At 43.7% G+C, this 16,821-nt stretch overlaps 1 protein-coding gene across 4 annotated transcripts in view; it reads left to right on the top strand.

The window, feature by feature from the left end:
• Window positions 1-10,067: 10,067 nt before the first annotated feature.
• MMEL1 (membrane metalloendopeptidase like 1) overlaps window positions 10,068-16,821 on the top strand; it is a 46,882-nt gene continuing 40,128 nt past the window's right edge. For 2 of the 4 annotated variants that reach the window (XR_009279343.1, XM_058854991.1), the window contains exons 1-2: window positions 10,070-10,802; window positions 10,932-11,095. Coding sequence is in view for 3 of the 4 variants with exons in the window: in XM_058854991.1 (XP_058710974.1) it covers window positions 10,753-10,802; window positions 10,932-11,095 (214 nt within the window). In the remaining variant the exon portion in view is untranslated. Of the gene's footprint in view, window positions 10,803-10,931; window positions 11,096-16,821 lie in introns of all 4 variants that reach the window. The other 2 variants (XM_058854992.1, XM_058854993.1) reach the window with 2 other exon arrangements.

Here is a 16,821-nt window from a genome sequence, read left to right as displayed (position 1 = left end):
ATTCTCTGTGTCTTGAAAAATTTTTGAGAAGTTGATGTTTAGGGATTTGGAATTTTTTCTGGGAGTCTTTCCATTATGTAAAAACATGATATCTCACTTTTTTCAGACCATGGAAAGCACTGGGAAGACAATCTATTTGTCCTGCTCCCAGGGTAATATTCCCTCCATTAGTCTGGAAGTTTGGGGTATTTTGGCCTGTTCTTTTTGTTAAGCAATGTATTCTCCTGGACAGAATGCATTTATTGCTCCCAAAGAAATATTTTTCTTTAAAAATAAGCACGGCAGGCAACCCTGCAAGACTGCTAGAGAGTTATTCGGAAAAAAAATTCCATTTCAGGTAACTGCTTATTCCTCATAGCCTTGAGGAATGGCTGCTTCTCCCAGCAGCTCCTGACTCTTCTCATCAGCATTTTCATTGGTTTCTTTTACTTTCATTGTCCTCTGTCTGCCCACTAAAGTCCTTTGTCTGTGCTAAACCTTCTGATTTATTCTTTAATTCTCTGTTTTGTTTTTACTCTTCCAACCAACTTCTAGGAGAGGGCTTGTAGCAAGCTGGGATAGTGGGAGGTGTCCCTGCCCATGGCAGGAGTGAAACCAGGTGAGCTTTAAGGTCCCTCCCAACCCAAACCACTCCATAATTGTACAGTATATAAAAGCCATCTTTGAATTAATTAATTAATTAATTCAGTTCTACTTCTGGTTTGAAGAATCTGGCTGGAAATCCTGCAGTGATCATTTCTGTACCTTTCTTTAATGTTAAGCTGTAATTCATGGGGATTGTGGAGCTGTTTCCCACTGCTTTGAAACCCTTTCCTCACTGTGTGAGCAGCCCAAGGCTGAATACTTAGAAAAGGAACTTTATTGCTCCTTGTACAATGTGCCGTAGGACATACCCTCAAGGAATTCTGCTCCAAATGTCACACAAGAAGAATTCAAATATATTCAATTCAAATATATTTACATTAATCAAGATTAATGTAATCAAGAAGAAAATAAGGCCTAATAAAAGATGAAACTGGATACCTGTTTGTAATCCAGCTCAAAGCTGCAGTCATTAATTAATTACAGCTTAAATATCTACAGTTTATTCACCTATACAGACACTACCAACCATTTATTTGCTCTCCATAATTTTTGTTCCTTTAAAGTATTCTGCAACCTTAATAACTATGTTGCACATCATCACTAAGTAATGAACAATGAAAGAAAACTTAAATCATGGTTGAGAGTGTTCCTGCACAGTGTCCTGCCAGGCTTGCCCCTCTAAAGTATTCAACATTCCTTCTAAGTATGTGAAAGGAAAATCAGATGTGAGAATATTTGCATCACAAATAGAGTTAGACAAGGGAAGTTTCCTGACCTCATGTTCTGTAGTCCAGCAGGCAAAGAACAGCTTAGAAATAATGGCAGTGTTTGAAATTAAATATTCCACTGGAAACTTTCGCTCAGAGTTCAGGCAGAGCTCAACTTTGAGCTTTTGTCATCTTAGAAGGTTTAATTTCCTTTTAAACCCCATCACTCCCATTAATTTTTCCTATTTCACTTCGCTGTGTGCTCCCAGGTACTAAGGGAATCTAAACACATGAACCAACTTCTGCAGCTGCTTTGGAAGCTGACACATCTCCAGGGAATTCATCTTCCTTCCTTTTAGCTCAAGTCATTGTGCTTCCCAGCTTCAGAGTGTGGTGGAAGTGTGGCTCTGGATCAGAGCTGTGCAAACCCAGGAATTTAATGAGCTTCTTTGTGCCCAAGTGAGGACAGTCCCCTTGGCTTGCAGGGGTAGATGTTTCACTCTAATGAAAGCTAATCTAAAAGCCATTTCTTTTACCATCATGCCCCTGCAGAAGTTTAACTGTTATCCTTGTGCTGCTGCTGCACCCAGCAGTTTCCAATTTGCCAGGGCTCCAAGGAGTCGCTGTCACCAGAAATTTAATGTGATACATGAAATTATCACTGGCATTGGGGCCTGCCTTTGGAGCCTTGGCTGCTTCAGTTGGATTTCAGCCACACTGGTCTGTGCTGGGATCTGCTGCTTCACTCAGCCATTACTCAGCGTCACCTCAAGAAAAGCGGTTCATTATCTAGGAGGCACAGCATTCCAAAGCTGTGGGATTCAGTAAGCTCTTTCCCCTCCTCCTCCTGCTGCAGATTTCAGGAATGATTTTTCCATATCCATTTGTTCTGTAAATGCTGTAGAGACTGCACCTGCCCACAGATGTGCACAGACAACCCTGAGCACAGGAGCTGTGGTTTATTGGCTCCCAGAAGTGCCTGGAGGGCAGAAAACAAACACAGTTAATATTGATGGTTGCAGTTCTCATCAGCTGAGGATGTTTGAGGACGAGTGGGGAACAAATTTCCACCCCAAATGGGAGGCTGGAGAACATGAGCCAGTCCTAAAGATGTCAGCAGAGAGTGGAAACCACTCATGTTCACAGTGATGCTGGTTTTAGTTCCTTACTAATGAACCAGCAGTTGGGAAAAGTGAGAAAACAGCTTCTATCCTGGCCCTCCCTGAAGTCACAGCCTGGTGCCACCAACCCTCTTGGCCCCACAGCTCAATACAGGTGTGGAACCTTCACCTCTAAGATGTGTGTAATCAGGTAATTTTCAATTAATTCACTTCCAAAATCTATCTTGAGTGCAAGATGCATGGCCAAGACCAGCTCTAAACGATGGCAAGGCTCCCTTGTGTCCCTGAGAACCACTGGGGACTTGTTCTGTGCCAGAGCAGCTGTGGCTTTAGGTGTGTCACCACTCAACCTGATCATTTTTGTGTTTGTATGTTCCCAACACAACCCCAAAAAGTCAGGAGTTGTAGAAAATAAATGAGAATAGGAATTTCCCCCTGGACTATAAAGGAAATTAAGAGCAGTAGGTGATAATCAGTATGCATACCTCATTCCTGAATTGCACCAGTAAATGAAAAAATTTAGCTGTAAAGCTGGTGGGGGAGATTGTAGGAGGGAGCAGGAAGCACAGGGGGGTGGTAATGATTCCATTCCACCCTGGTTTGCATTTAGTTACGCCCTTCAGTTGTGCTTTCATCTCCAGATGGGTGCAGCCACACCAAAATCACTTCCTTGGGAGTCACCCAGAGTGAAGGACCTGGAGCGCCCATGTAATCCCAGTCTCAGATCAAGATCAGTAGTGGATGAAATGGAAAACTGTCAGGGATTAGCATTTCCCCACCTGAAATTACCGTCTCAGAGAGCTTCTTGATTGCTTAGAAACCTCAGATGTGCCATTATAAGACTTTCCAGCACTGGTAATGTGCTCAGTCAGTTCTCTGGAAGTCACATTCAAATCTGAAATCATTTCAAACACCTCTGAGTACCTGTCATGGTATAGGGTTTGTTTTCTAACTGTAGACTTTAACAATGGAAACAATTATACCTTGCCATGTGCTAATTTTTGCAGCCTTGCCAACAGGATTTTTGCAGTGTTGTTTCTTTTCTTCTCAAGCATCATTTGGCCATTCTTGATCTGCTTCCTGAAGTAAACAGGTAATTAGCCATCTATATAAATTGCCCTGTGTCCACACCATTAATGTGTTTGGATGTTTTAATTGATTGCATTCTCAAATGGCTTGGATGGCTTAAATGCCAGTTAATGCAATCCAATTAAGTCTCCTAATAAACCTGCCTGATGAACTGCAGGATAATCACACATCAAGCACAGATGTAGAGGAAAATGCCATGGAACTGACAGTTCAGAATAGACTGTGTCATTTGGAAAGATCCAAATCATTCTCAGCAGGGAAGCTGGGAACATTCACTCTCACTGGTGCTGGATTTGGTCCCCAAGACCTTTTTAGGTCCCCAAGACAACTTTTAAGCACACACATCAGTTCCAATATACAAAACCTTTTCACAGGATCATAGAACAGCCCAGGTTGGAAGGGACATCGAAAGGTCATGTGAGCCAAACTTCCATGGGAAAGGGGTCCTAGATAAGATTATCCAGCACCCTGTCCAGACTGGGAAATCAGCTGAGGCAGTAGAAAGAAATATACTGGGATATGATATGAACTTCCAGTAGTGCCCCACAAGCCACTCTCTTGAAGATGGTGCAGTGTCTTTGTGTCAGCTCTGGAGGTCTTTTCCTCAGCCCAAACAGAAATTAGGGATTTAATGGAGAAATCTGTGTGAAATTCTCCACTCTGTTCTGCCAGATGCCAGACAAGACATAATAGCTGCTCTGGCATCAATGTCTATTAATCCAATCCTGACTTTCTGTGTGACTCCCTTTCATTTGTAAAATGGGGATAATTCTCTCTTTAAGATGCTTGTCAGCACCTCTTAGTTCCAGGTACACGGAACTTTGAAGATGACATTATTTGTACATTTTCCATTCTTGTAAGGGAGCTGCACGTTGTCCCTAGCCCCTGTCCCTGTCCCCATCCCCAGCACCTGTCCCCAGCCGGTGCTGCTGCTGGAGGCCACCTCCTGCTCTGTGCCCGACACCCACCTGGCTGTTGGCACAGTTGCCCTGGCACAGACCCTCAGCAGGGACAAGGAAATCTCCCGGGCATCCCGTGGGGGATCCAGCCTCAGTGCAGGCTCAGTGCTTTTGACAAGGCTTGAGAAATTATAAAGACATTCAGATACCATGTGCAGGCCTGACCCTGCCTGACTGTGAGCCCCAGAGGCTTTGCTGCACAAGGAACCACCCAGAGCTGGTCATTCCAAAGGGAACTGACTGTCCCTGATGGGAAATTCCAACCAGAGGTACACCTGGAACCCAAACCCTACTCTGAGGGCACCCATGCACCTCTCTGCAACCAAAGAGCCAGGGCCCATTCCTAATCCTAAATTCAAGGAGTGATGGCCATAAACTAAAACACAAGTTCCACCTCAGGAAAAAAAAACAAAAAACTTTTCCATGGAGGTGACAGAGCTCTGGAAAAGCTTCCCAGAGAGGGTGTGGAGTCTCCCTCTCTGGAGAATTCCAAACCCACCTGGATGCTCTCCTGTGTCACCTGCTCTAGATGACCCTGCCTTGGCAGGGGGTAGGACTGGGTGATGTCCAGAGGGCCCTTCCAACCCAAACCATCCTGGGATTCTGGGATTTGGGGCACCTTCAGCAGCTGCTACATGAAAGAGCTGACCAGACTCTGCCTCCTCTAGTCCTTCAGCTCCTGCTCCTGCCACAACCACCCCTCACACTCCAATTGTCCATTCAGGGTGCAAGTTCAGCTGTCAGGCTGAAGGATGCCGAGCCCCTGATTTCCTTCACAGCATCCTAATTGCCAGTGGGAATTCAAGAAAAGGATACGGGCTGGGTGAAAATGGGAAGTTTGCTGAAAGTTGAGCATATTTACAAACATTCTAATAATCCAGGATTTCACAGTCTTGCTGAAACCAAGTGTAAAAATTTATTGAAGAGGATTTTATGGCTTAGACTTCTGTGTTGTATGAAATATCATCTGTCTGGTGTTTAAATACAGGACTAGGATTATATACTCTAATTTCTCAACTGGTCTGAACAGCTTTCCTTGGAAACAAGGATTATATCCTTGTCATTTTTAAAAAAAGTACACTGGAACAGCTGAAACTTGAAAATAATTCAAGGTCAAATATCTGAGATTTATTTTGTTTGGAATCTGTCTTCCTATACAGCAAAGCAATGCCAAAATATACCTTTATACTTCTCAACTCACGTACATATAATTTTGAAGACTTATATTCATTAAGGATATAATTGAAATACTGAAATAATTACAATACTGAAATTAAGTGTGAGACTGAGGCACTGCATTCCAGAAGTCTCAAAAAACATCTTGAGGAAAAAGGTAACGCACCTCATGGAAAATGAGAACTTTCCTAAGGATTAATTACTGGAATAGAAGTGAATTCTCCAAATGCTAAGAAGCCAGGAAATCACCTTGTCCTCTTAAAGACAGCCCTGCTACACAACCTATTTTCCAGTCTAGACATAAAACCAAGTGATTTCAGACATGTTGGAAGGGGTTAATCCCTGAGAAGTCTCAGAGCAGAGCATTTAATTCATTGGGCATTGGGAGCCACCTACATGTGAGAGAGGGGGAGAGAGGGAGATTTGGTCATAGAACTTTACAAAGACCATTCCTGGGGAGAGCCTGGAAGGGGATCAGTGCTGGGAACATGGATAAACATTGATTTCTGACTGACAGAAAACACAAACTGTCCAGTTCCACCCCAAAAACTGCTTGAGGGACTTCTGCAGCTGAAAAACCTCCTCCACAAGAGCCAGGTAAGACACCTTCACCTTTTTACCTGCTTGTCTCTGCACTGAATGCATCCAGAAACTCAGGGAAGGAGCTACTGTACCTTTCCTGCATAATAACACTGCTGTCTGGTAGTTTTTAATTCTGAGGGTGCTCCAAAGATGTTCATGTCTAAAGGGACAGGAAGAGAAGAGTTTTGAAACATAGCCTAAACTTTGAGGTTTTCCCAATTCTAAACTGTTTCAGCTGTGCCTCTACCAGGACTTATTTTCACCACATACAGCTGGCAGCCAACCTGTTCCAAGAAGATATTTCAATGCTGAGCTTTATTTCTTTTCTGCTGGCTGACAGATGACAGGGTTCTGCTGGCTCTCAGAGACAAACCCATTATTTTTGAGCACAATGAGTTCTCCTCTGTGGGCACCATCCCTGCCACAATAAATCACAAGCTACATCCAGCCATTGTCCTGGAGCCAGGCATCTGCTGATTCACTGGGGAGAGGCTGCTGGGTTGGGCTTTTTGCTTTAATGTCACCCTATAGCTTCAGACTTTCTTCTGTATTTAAGTCAAAAGAGTATACTAATCCCATTTGCTGACATTTTGACTGGAATACTGGACACTGTTCTTGTTACTAAACTATTTTACTCATGCATTATAAATCCTGGTTCAGGTCAGTTTTCCTGTTTAGATTAATTTATATACACAGAAGAAACAGATCTTTGTATCTGTGTAACCTGAACATTGAAACCCAGATAACCACAGGTAGCATCTCTCTTTCCAGACCTATGATTCCTTATTGTACTAATACCAAAAAAGTAAAAAAATATAAGAAATTTTAAGTAGATTTGGAGTTTTGGAGCTGCTCCCCACACCTCTGCCCCTCACACAGAGGAGCTGCTCATTTCTAACCTGCAGTTCACACACCAGTGATTCCAGATCTGGAATTGCACTTTCACTGACACAGGACTGCCTCAAAAAAAATATTTTTTTGCATAGGCAAAGGATTCAGGGCAAACTAAAAAACTCTGTCACCCAGAGGTAAGAGAATTTCCCTCACATCTCACTATTGATATCTATAAGGATGTACCAGACAGAGATGGAGATCTTGTTTCCATGGCAACAACTCTTAAGACAAATCACACTAAAGATGCTGCCACATCCTGCTTGTCTCAGATTGCTTTAGGACATGGAGTTGTTTTTACATTTGGTGGTCCTGTTTAATTCCTGCAGGAGAACCCCAGAGCTCCAGCTGGGGTTCAGCAGTAGGGATGTGCCTACTGGCATCACTGGATTTCTGAGAGCATACAGGGAGCAGCAACCATGGGATCATCTATTCAGGTGACTCAGAGCATTCAATCACATTGATATTAAGACTAAAAACTGTGCGGAAATCAGGCAGGCAACTAAAGTAAGTAATATATTCATAGAATAATATCAGGTGCATATATATATATATATAATTTTAAGTTATGTATTCTCATAAGCACAAAGTTTTTGAGGTTCACATCGCCAGTGGCAAAACAAACACAGGCAGAGAGGAAAAAATAATGCACAACTCCTGACAATTTCTATTTCAGAATCAATTCCTTCTAAAGCACGAGCAGAAGGTCAACTTGATATTGTGGCAACTATGACACAGCAACCAAACTTCCGAGCAAGGTAAAAATATCCTTGGGTAGTCTCATCCCAGCTCAGTGTCCCAGGTATAGCCATGGATATTCCAGATTCTCCGGAGGAAATACAAAGACGAAAATATTCAAGTGCTGTCTCCCAGACAAGTGAGGCACTAGCTCAAATATTTGCTGTCCAGGGCTGGAACTCCTGACCTAAATTCCCCCCAGACCTGAGAATTTTCCCCAAGAAGAAAAGCACCACAGAAAACCCCAGAGCTACTCCCTCTCTGTATTCAGTAGTTCTGTGCAGTTCGGGATGCCTTGTGCCTGAGGAAGCACCTTTTGAGTAAATATTCACATGTATGGTCTCTGAGTTCCCAGTAAACACATCCCACAGAGGCGGTCATCCAGCTTGGCTGCTCAAGCCCCATCCCTGCAGGATCCAAGGGTAAAAATCCCTAATATAAGGTGTTTTTCAAGCTGTAACCCTGCCACTGTGAGCTCTTTACACTTCCAAATTCTGGTAAGGGGAGAACCTCCTCTGCAAAGTTACAAAGTAAGCAAAAACGGAAAATTCCTTTCAAAGTGGTCCAACCCAAACAGCAAATGCCTCATTGTTTCATATGTTTTGCATCTACATTGCTTTGGGGAGAGAGAATGTTTACCAAGAACCAAAAACCCCCACCGTTCCTCACTCTCCAGAAGAAATCCCCAGACCAGTGTTCACCTTCACAGGTTTTCAAAGAGGCATTAAGCTTTTAAAGGTCTTTTGTAAAATAAGGGACTAATGGATAGTGGAGTGGACCAGCAGATGAGAATTTCTGCAGGCAGTGATTAAATTATGCATAAGTTAATTGAATGTGAGATTTAGGGGAAAATAAGTAACAAAGCAAACCCATTCCACTTCACAGCATCGAGTTGCCTTTGCCAGAGAGGCTCCAAGGTGGGAGTGAGACTGTCAGAAATCAAAGCAGGTCTGTCCCCTTGGAAGCAATGACCATAACAGGGACCTTGCTGCTCTGTCAGGATGATGAATTGCTCCATTCCATTCAAAGTTGCCCAAGACAATCAAAATTAATGATTCTGCAAATATGTCCTTTACAGTTGCTGCTGCTTCTCAACCAGAAAATAAGGGGTTTCTTGTGTTCCGTTGGGTTGTTTGTTCGAGTTGGGTTGGGTTTTTTTCACTTAGCACAGCAGAAGGAATAAAGCTCTTGGATTCTTGGCATCTTGAGTCTCCACCTCCAAAAAGGGCAAAATAATACCCTGAAGTGTCTTATAGCCATGGTGTAAGAATAAATACATTAAATCTATGAGAACAACTACATTAAATGTACAAGAATAACCACATTAAATCTACAAAAATAATTACTTTAAATCTACAAAAATTGCCGCATTAAGTCCTCTGAGACACCTGCCTATTGCAGTTTTATGGATGTCAACCAGGTAGATCCCACTTGGAGCCAACTATGCTGTAAAATAAGTATAAAACTGCTCAACAACAAGGAAGATTCCCATAAATGCAGGAAACCAATCTTCGTTAGCTGTAGAAACTACTGCAAACAAAAATGAGAGATCATTTAAGTCCTAATTAAATGTATAGCTTTGTCCTTAGAAGTGACCTTGCCTTCTGCAGCTCTGTTTCCCATATGGACACCCAGAATCTGCTGAAGCGCATGTGCATTTCCCACCCCTGTGTTCTCCTGCTCCACCTCAGCTGGTGGGATGAGAATTGCTGCCTTTACACTTGCCATGAGCCTGAGTTAGCATGGAGAAAAAGAAATAAAAGTGAAACTCCCAGGGATTTTGAGGCAGAATACTGACTGGGAGAGGAGACTGGCTCCTGGCAGAAGGAACTGGCGTTCATTGTTCCCCATTCTTGGAACACTGTGTCCATTCCCAGCAAACAGCCACAAAGGAATCCTTGCTCTGCCCCCAGCACCTCCTCCTGAACTCATACAAAACTTGGAGTGCATAGGCACAACCTGAACATTCCTCCCGTGTGAGTTCTTGCAGCAAGTTACCCCAAACATGCCCTAGCAGCAGCCTGCTTCTTCCTCCTCCGAGTCCGTTCTGGAGCAGGGTGAAACAAACCCCAAGGGAAACCAGACGCTCATCCTGCCCTTGCTTTTACTGCTTTTCCCAGTTGTTCCCAGACAGATTTCCACGAAGGAATTGTGTGCATTGCCTGCAACAATCCATAAATCAGCCTGTTTGCACACACTTCTCCCATTCATCCCACCCCAAAGCTGCCGGTGCTCTGGGAAGCCAGAGAGCTTCAGCAGATTCCCACCTCCCCTGCGAGCAGCGCTGCCGAATAGCCGAGTGGCATTCCAGGGATAACAGAATCTCGGGGAGCCGGAGGGAGCTCGGGAGAAGCCGCAGCGGCGCGGAGCGCCTCCGTCCCATCCCATGACATCCCATCCCACCCCATCCCACCCCCTCCTCCCCCGGAGCATCTCCCTGGAGCTGGGAAGGACTCGGGGCTGAGCTCCCAACCTGAGCATGGCTCGGAGAAGCCTCGCAGAGTCGCAGCCTCCCGCAGCCCCCGGAGCTGCCCCATATCCCCGGAGCCTCCCGCTGTCCCCATCCCGAATCGCCGCTGCCCACGGAGCCGCTCCAGGGCGCTCGCACCTGGAAGGATCCCAGCTTGGATTCCCTGGCTGTTAACAGAGCCCTGCAGACCTGCCCAGCTCCACGGAGGGAATTCTTCACGGCAGTGTGAATACTTTGGAAGAGGGCAGTGGAAGGCGGCAATTTGCACCCCTCCTTCTCTGCTTGAGAGAAAGGAGTTGCCCAACCTGGTCATGAGACTTTTCCATACTTCCCAAAGAGGCTCCTGAAGTTCTGACACTGAATCACGGAGAGCCTGGGGCAGCACAGTCCCCAGCCCCCTCCCCCAACCGAGAGTAGACACGCAGGCACAGGAGATGGAGAATGAGGTCGGCAAATCTGTGGACAATCAAATGGACAAATACATGTAATTATCTGGAAGTTTTCTTTCTCTCTTTGCTTTTAATCTGCTTACTTTTTTTCTCATGCATTTCTTCTCCCTATCCTGATGTAGCTGTGCTGTTAACCGTTTCTCACCCTCCCCTCCCCAATTTAGAGTTACAATAATGGGGAAATCAGAAAGCCAAATGGATATTGTGGAAAAATCTACCAAATCCGGGAAGAAGCCCTGGAGCTTTGTGGCCATCGGGCTGGCTGTCCTGCTGCTCCTCATGACTTGTGCGGCTGTTGCCCTGGTGATCCTCTATGCCAGCAGCAGAGGTAAGAACCTGGGAATAATCCTCCCCTTCCTTCTGCAAACAGCAGAAATGTCCTTTTTTTGCAGAGCTAAATGAACACAAAAATACAAGGAGACCATGAGGTCACCTCTGTGAAGTACTGGGCTCTCTCTACCTTGCTCTCAGCTTGTGCACAGAAATTATGTTGGCTTTTACTTAAATTTTGAATTATGCTCTGTAAGATTCTATGCTTTTATTTAACTCCATGCAATGTGTTGAATTCAGAGCTGTTTTGACAAAGCTGATGTGCTGTTTTAGAGGGAAGGTGTGTGTCTGTGTGTGAGGACTGACATTTTCTTATTTTATCCAAGCACAAGCTAAGATTCATTATTGTTAGGGTTTTTTAAGCAACAGCTGCTTTAAAACACTTCTATAAACAATCTCTCTGAAAGGAAAATTGCTTATTACAATGGGAAAGCTTAAAAAAAAACAAAAAAAAAAACGCTGCTGAGGAAAAGGAGACTTTTTAAATATTCCATCAGGCAGTTGGATCGCGAAGTGTGATTTGCTTCAGCGACTTGAATGCAAATATCTTGCCAGAAACCTGACACTGAGGCACGTTATTTTGAAGTGTTTTGCCTAAATATTTTAACTGCAGAGCACACTCGGTAAAACCAAAGTTTTCCCACTGGCACAGCAAGTGCAAAGTCCCACTATAAAACCCTGTGAAGCATCAGATGCTCAGGAGCATCTGCCTCATGTTTGTCACTTCCATTAAAGTCTTTTGGTTAGGGAGCTTTGTTAAAACACTGAAGAATGAAATCAAAGTGGGAACAGCAAAACTGGAGCAAGGCTTTGCTGTCTCCTTACACTGCCTCCCCTGCTGCAGGGAGCTGCATTTTCAGAACTTGTGAGTGAAACTCTGCACAATCCTGAGCAATAATTAATGAAAAAAGCCTTGTTATTGGTCACTCCTTTTGCTACCAGTGGCTGAACTCTAGGCAAAATCCAAGTATTACGTATTCATAAAGTTCATCAGAAAGTTTATTCTCAGGAGATGAGAGGAAAGAAATTCCCCAGAGCCATGTCCTGGGGGAGAAGTTTCTGTATCAATCATTGAGCTAGGTAGGGTTTTGCTGACTGCATGCATAAAGAATTTGAGAAATCTGCCCTGCATCATTTGCTGGGTCCAGACAACCCAGAATTCAGGTGTTAGTAATATTTGCCCAAGTGTTGGTCTCACCCAAATCTGGAGGCAGGGTCTGTTCTCACTATATGTGTTTAAGGAAGGCTTATCTGTGAGGAAAAAAGGTCTAAAACCTAATTTTTGCAAGCTCATATCAGCACTTAAACTTTCCCTGGAAGTGTTGTCCAGACTGAGCCCTGAGTTCAGGGCTGATGTTCTGCTTGCCCTGTGCTCCTCACAACCCACCAGGTGTGTTCAGCTCTGCCCTGGAGCCACTTTGTTACTCTGTCCCCATCTGAGTTCACAGCTGGAACAGCCACGACCTTTAGGTAATTCCAGGTGGGAAATGAGCAGTAGAAGTTTCATCCTCATAGAGCAGTGTCAATATGCACTGCCTGGATCTAGAACTGAGACAGTAAGAGCTCTTCAGACTCTTCCTGCAGCAGAAACAGTTGGTTTTTGTCTTGAAAAGCTTTGTCCCAATGCCCCCCTTAGCTCTGTTTTGCTGTCACATTTCAGCCCATTCCCAATGCTCAGCCAAAAGCTTTGAGTCTCAGGTTCCCCATGGAAAAAGTACCTTTGGTTCAAAGCTGTGCCACATAAATCCCACAGAACAACAGGAACAAAACAATGTGAGCACCATTCATGCGATACAACCAACAATGTTATCCTGGGATTCTTCTATTGCTGATTTCACTGAAATGTTAATTTTGGGATGTGTATGGGACACTGGATTGTTCACTAAAAGCAGATTCAGATTTCTCATTTCACCTTGATACATCCAGAATGACACTATCCAGCCTTCTAAAATAATTCTGTTTAGCTTGTAATTAGAAATTAAATTAGAAAATGAAAGCTTTGCTTGTCCTGCTTTGCATTAACTTTTTGGGTTTTATTTTTTTTTATTTCTAAAGGCACATTTAGGCTTTGTGGTACAGGGAGAATATTTTTCTGCTTGTATATATCTTGCAGAAGAGCACTGTGGTGCATGAAATAGGCCTGTAGGCACAGCAATAATTCCTGGAGTTCTGTTAATGCTGACTGGGATTTTTATCTCTACTCCCAGCCAACAAAAACACTCAAGCTCTCACAGCAGTGCAGTTACAGAGTTCTGGACATAATGTGGGGATTTTTGACATCCAAGGAAGTTTTTAGACCCAAAAAACCTCCTCATCCAAATAAGCTGAAAGGAAACATAGGAAGAATAGAGCAATATTTGGGTGATCCTAGCAAGGGAAGCAGGGCTGGTTTTGGATCTGAACACACCACACTCTCAATCCTTCCCTTACAACCACACCCCATCTCAGCAGCCTTTTCACAGCTCCCTCTCAGTATTTACTGAACTCCAAACTTCATCCCTTGCTGGAAAGGTCGCAGCCTGAGGAACATCTCAAGCCTCTCTGTAGCTGACACATCAAACCACTCAGCAGCTCAGCTCCAAACAACTTCCAGTCTCACTTAATTGCTGCTCCTGTAATTCTGGTTATTTGATTTACTTTCTAGTTCCCAAGTTGCCTTCTCAGGAGGAAAATTCAGAGATATTTTTGTGTCTGCATCCCCACACGTTGTCACTGCTGGCTGTTAGGAAGCCCAAGGTCACAGCCCTCTGTTCTCTTCTTAAACAGGCTCCAAACAAACAGAAACACAAACCAAGCAGCACCTTGCTCTGGGGATGGATTTTTTTAAAAAATCCAGGGTTTTTCCCTCCATTTTCTGCACTGAATGTGATTGTTGTGCACTTAAATAACAGATTTACACAAGCCTGCTGAGCAGGAGCAGTATATAAACTAAAAACTGAGACAAGGTTGTGGCTGAGCTCTGGCTCCTATCCTTCACTGGCACCCAAATGTCCTTTGACATCAGTAACCTTCATTAACAAGGCAGCTATTCAGGGGAGATGCAGAATTTCAAGAAGTGGCAGCTAACGCACAAAACATGATGACATTTGGATGGCAAGACTCTCAGTCATAGTCAGATGGAGCTACATGTATGCTGAGCAGTAATGGGGAGTGACAGGCCACACAAGGCTGTAAAACAGGAAAATGAACACTCAATTTACTGATTCTCACATAAAATTCTGTCTCAGCCATGATTATAAGTAAGAAATCCTAGGAAAGGTGGAATAAAACCAAATACCTGTGTTCTGCACTCCTTCTGAAGACGCTGACACCTGGCACAGGCAGCCCTCCCTGACAAAGAAAACCTTAATTTGGAAATTCCATTGTTTATTGCGAGCAAATTTAAATTTTAACAGCAACAAGGGCAGCTTGCAGTGCCAACAGCACTTCTGCAGAGGAGATCTGAGAAAAGGAAAGGTGCTGAGGGGTAAAAGCTCCCACATGAGCGCCTGATGACAACTGTGGCTCTAATTGTCTCCACGTGTGCCATCCCCAGCCATCTGTGCTCCTCCAAACGCACAGTGGGGAGACATTAAACACAAACTTGTCCTCCAGAGCCCTTGGCTTGGCTTTTGTTCTCTAAAAAGGAGCTGCAATAAGGCCCTGGAAAAGCACCTTGGGTTTGAAAAGCACCATCATTCCAAAGGTGAGCTGCTGAAGGGGACTGCAGCCACCCAGAGATTCCACAAGTCATTCCTGGCTCCTGCTGCTGGCCAGGAAATGTGACAGGGCTCAGCAGCTCCTTGTGAAACCAAACCAAGACAATAAAATCCTCTACAGTGACTCCAGGGGGTCTGGAGCATATCCCAGCTCTGCCATCTCTCAGGTGAGCACTTCACCTCTGAAGTAGCATATGGAGTGCTTAATTTCCCTCATTTTCTTCCATTTGGAGTAGTCCCACAGCTCAAGTCATCTCATTTATCTCCATTAAAGCTTCTCTTCCCTGATCAGTTCTCTACTGCTGCTGTATCAGACTGAAATGGATGTCAAAACAGGAGCCTTTTTATCACTGTAACACAACCTTTCAGCAATGCTTAACCAGGGAGGAAAATAAATACCTGTGTTTCTACTGAAAACTTAGGTTTTCTAGATTGTTCTAGAAAAGTAATTGAGAAAACAAAATGTTGAGAATTCAGAAGGTGCATTTTAAGTTCATTTCTAGTTTTTAGAAGGTGCAGGTGACAAAGCTCCATTTGAGTGAGCAAAGACCTGAGATTGTAAAGCCAAAAAGGGCAGAGTTGGTGATACCAGAGCCTGTGGCAGGAAAGGTACTGAGGAATAAAAGAAAATAATTGATAGAGAAACAAAAGAGACACTTTTGGAGGTAAACTGAGTTCTCTTCCCCAGCCATTTCCCATGATCTGGTTTTGGGGCAGAGTTTCAGAGCCCTGAGTGTGCCCTTGAATTCCAAAACCATCTCTGGCTCCCCCTCATCCTGCTCAGTTACAGCATCACAATCACAAGGGCCTGGGGAAGGGAGGGGAGTTCAAGCCTCATTCAAAGCAGTTGGTTTCAGAAACTGAAGTGAGATATTGTCAAGCTATAGTAAAGAGACAAGCTTTGATTTTGAAATAAAATATATTAATAAATAAATAAATGAAAGAAAAAAGGATCCATTTCAGTCCTGCCTGGTACCTGGGAAACAATGAGAGATCCACAAAATTCTTGTAGTACAATTATTTCTTCCTCGCATTCCTCTTTGCAATTGCTTCTTTCCTTTTGCCCATGAAGTACTCATTTCTTTTCCTCCAAGTATTTTATTTTCCCCTTGGAGATACCCTGGGCTTTTAGTTTTGATTTTGCCAGTGGTTTAATTATGAGAGAGTTTAAGAAACTCCAAAAATTTGGCTTAGCTTCATCCAGCACACAAAAAAATCCCAACAAATGCTGGAACAAGTACCAAAAAAATAAAAAAAGAAAAAAACAAAACAAAACAAAACAAAAAACAAAAAAAAACCAAAAAACCCCACAAAAAACTATCTCGGTGAAGCTTCCCATTGTTCCACACATTTTGCTCCTCCCCTGTTCAGGCTGCCAGACAACAGCCAGGGCAGGATACAGTTTTTCTCATGCAGATCTGCTCCCACCCAGCATGGCCATGCTCAGCTGAACCCTGAACATTCCCCAGCACAGTGGGGGCTTTTTATGTCACTTCCACTGACGAACTTCAAAGACCTCTTTTCTCCCCCACTGTTTTATTTCTCTCTGAATTATTGTAATCTTGTTTTCTCCCATGTAAAGCACTTACTTGCATTGGAAGTGATTTTTTTTTAGTAACTCATTTCTGCAAACATGGATCAAAAACAAAGCTTAAAAATGGCTAAATCTGCTGGAAAGTACCAAAATTTTGTTTTTCAGAGTGGAACCACATAGCTGCCTATTTGATATAAGTAGGTAGTAAACCAAGACATCCAGTTTCTCAAATGGGAAATTAAACCAGGAAAATTAATTTCCTTCTCCCAGGGCAAGGCACTCGGGCTCAGATCTCTCCCACTGCAGCTCTGCAGGGAACAGTACATGGGAGGAACCTGACACCTGCCCAGCATCACAAGCACTTCACTTGAATACTCAGCATCAAAAATGATGTGAGGCTTTGGGGGGATCTTCTGCACTGCGAGAACTTCACAAGCCAAGACTAAGCACTCAAAAAGAGAAAATGAATAGCCAAGAGCAGGACTTCAGTGG

This window comes from Poecile atricapillus, chromosome 22 (assembly GCF_030490865.1).
Source record: "Poecile atricapillus isolate bPoeAtr1 chromosome 22, bPoeAtr1.hap1, whole genome shotgun sequence".
Taxonomy (NCBI): Eukaryota; Metazoa; Chordata; class Aves; order Passeriformes; family Paridae; genus Poecile; species Poecile atricapillus.
The sequence above is the reverse complement of the archived record's forward strand: the minus strand, read 5'-3'. Positions and strand labels throughout refer to the sequence as shown.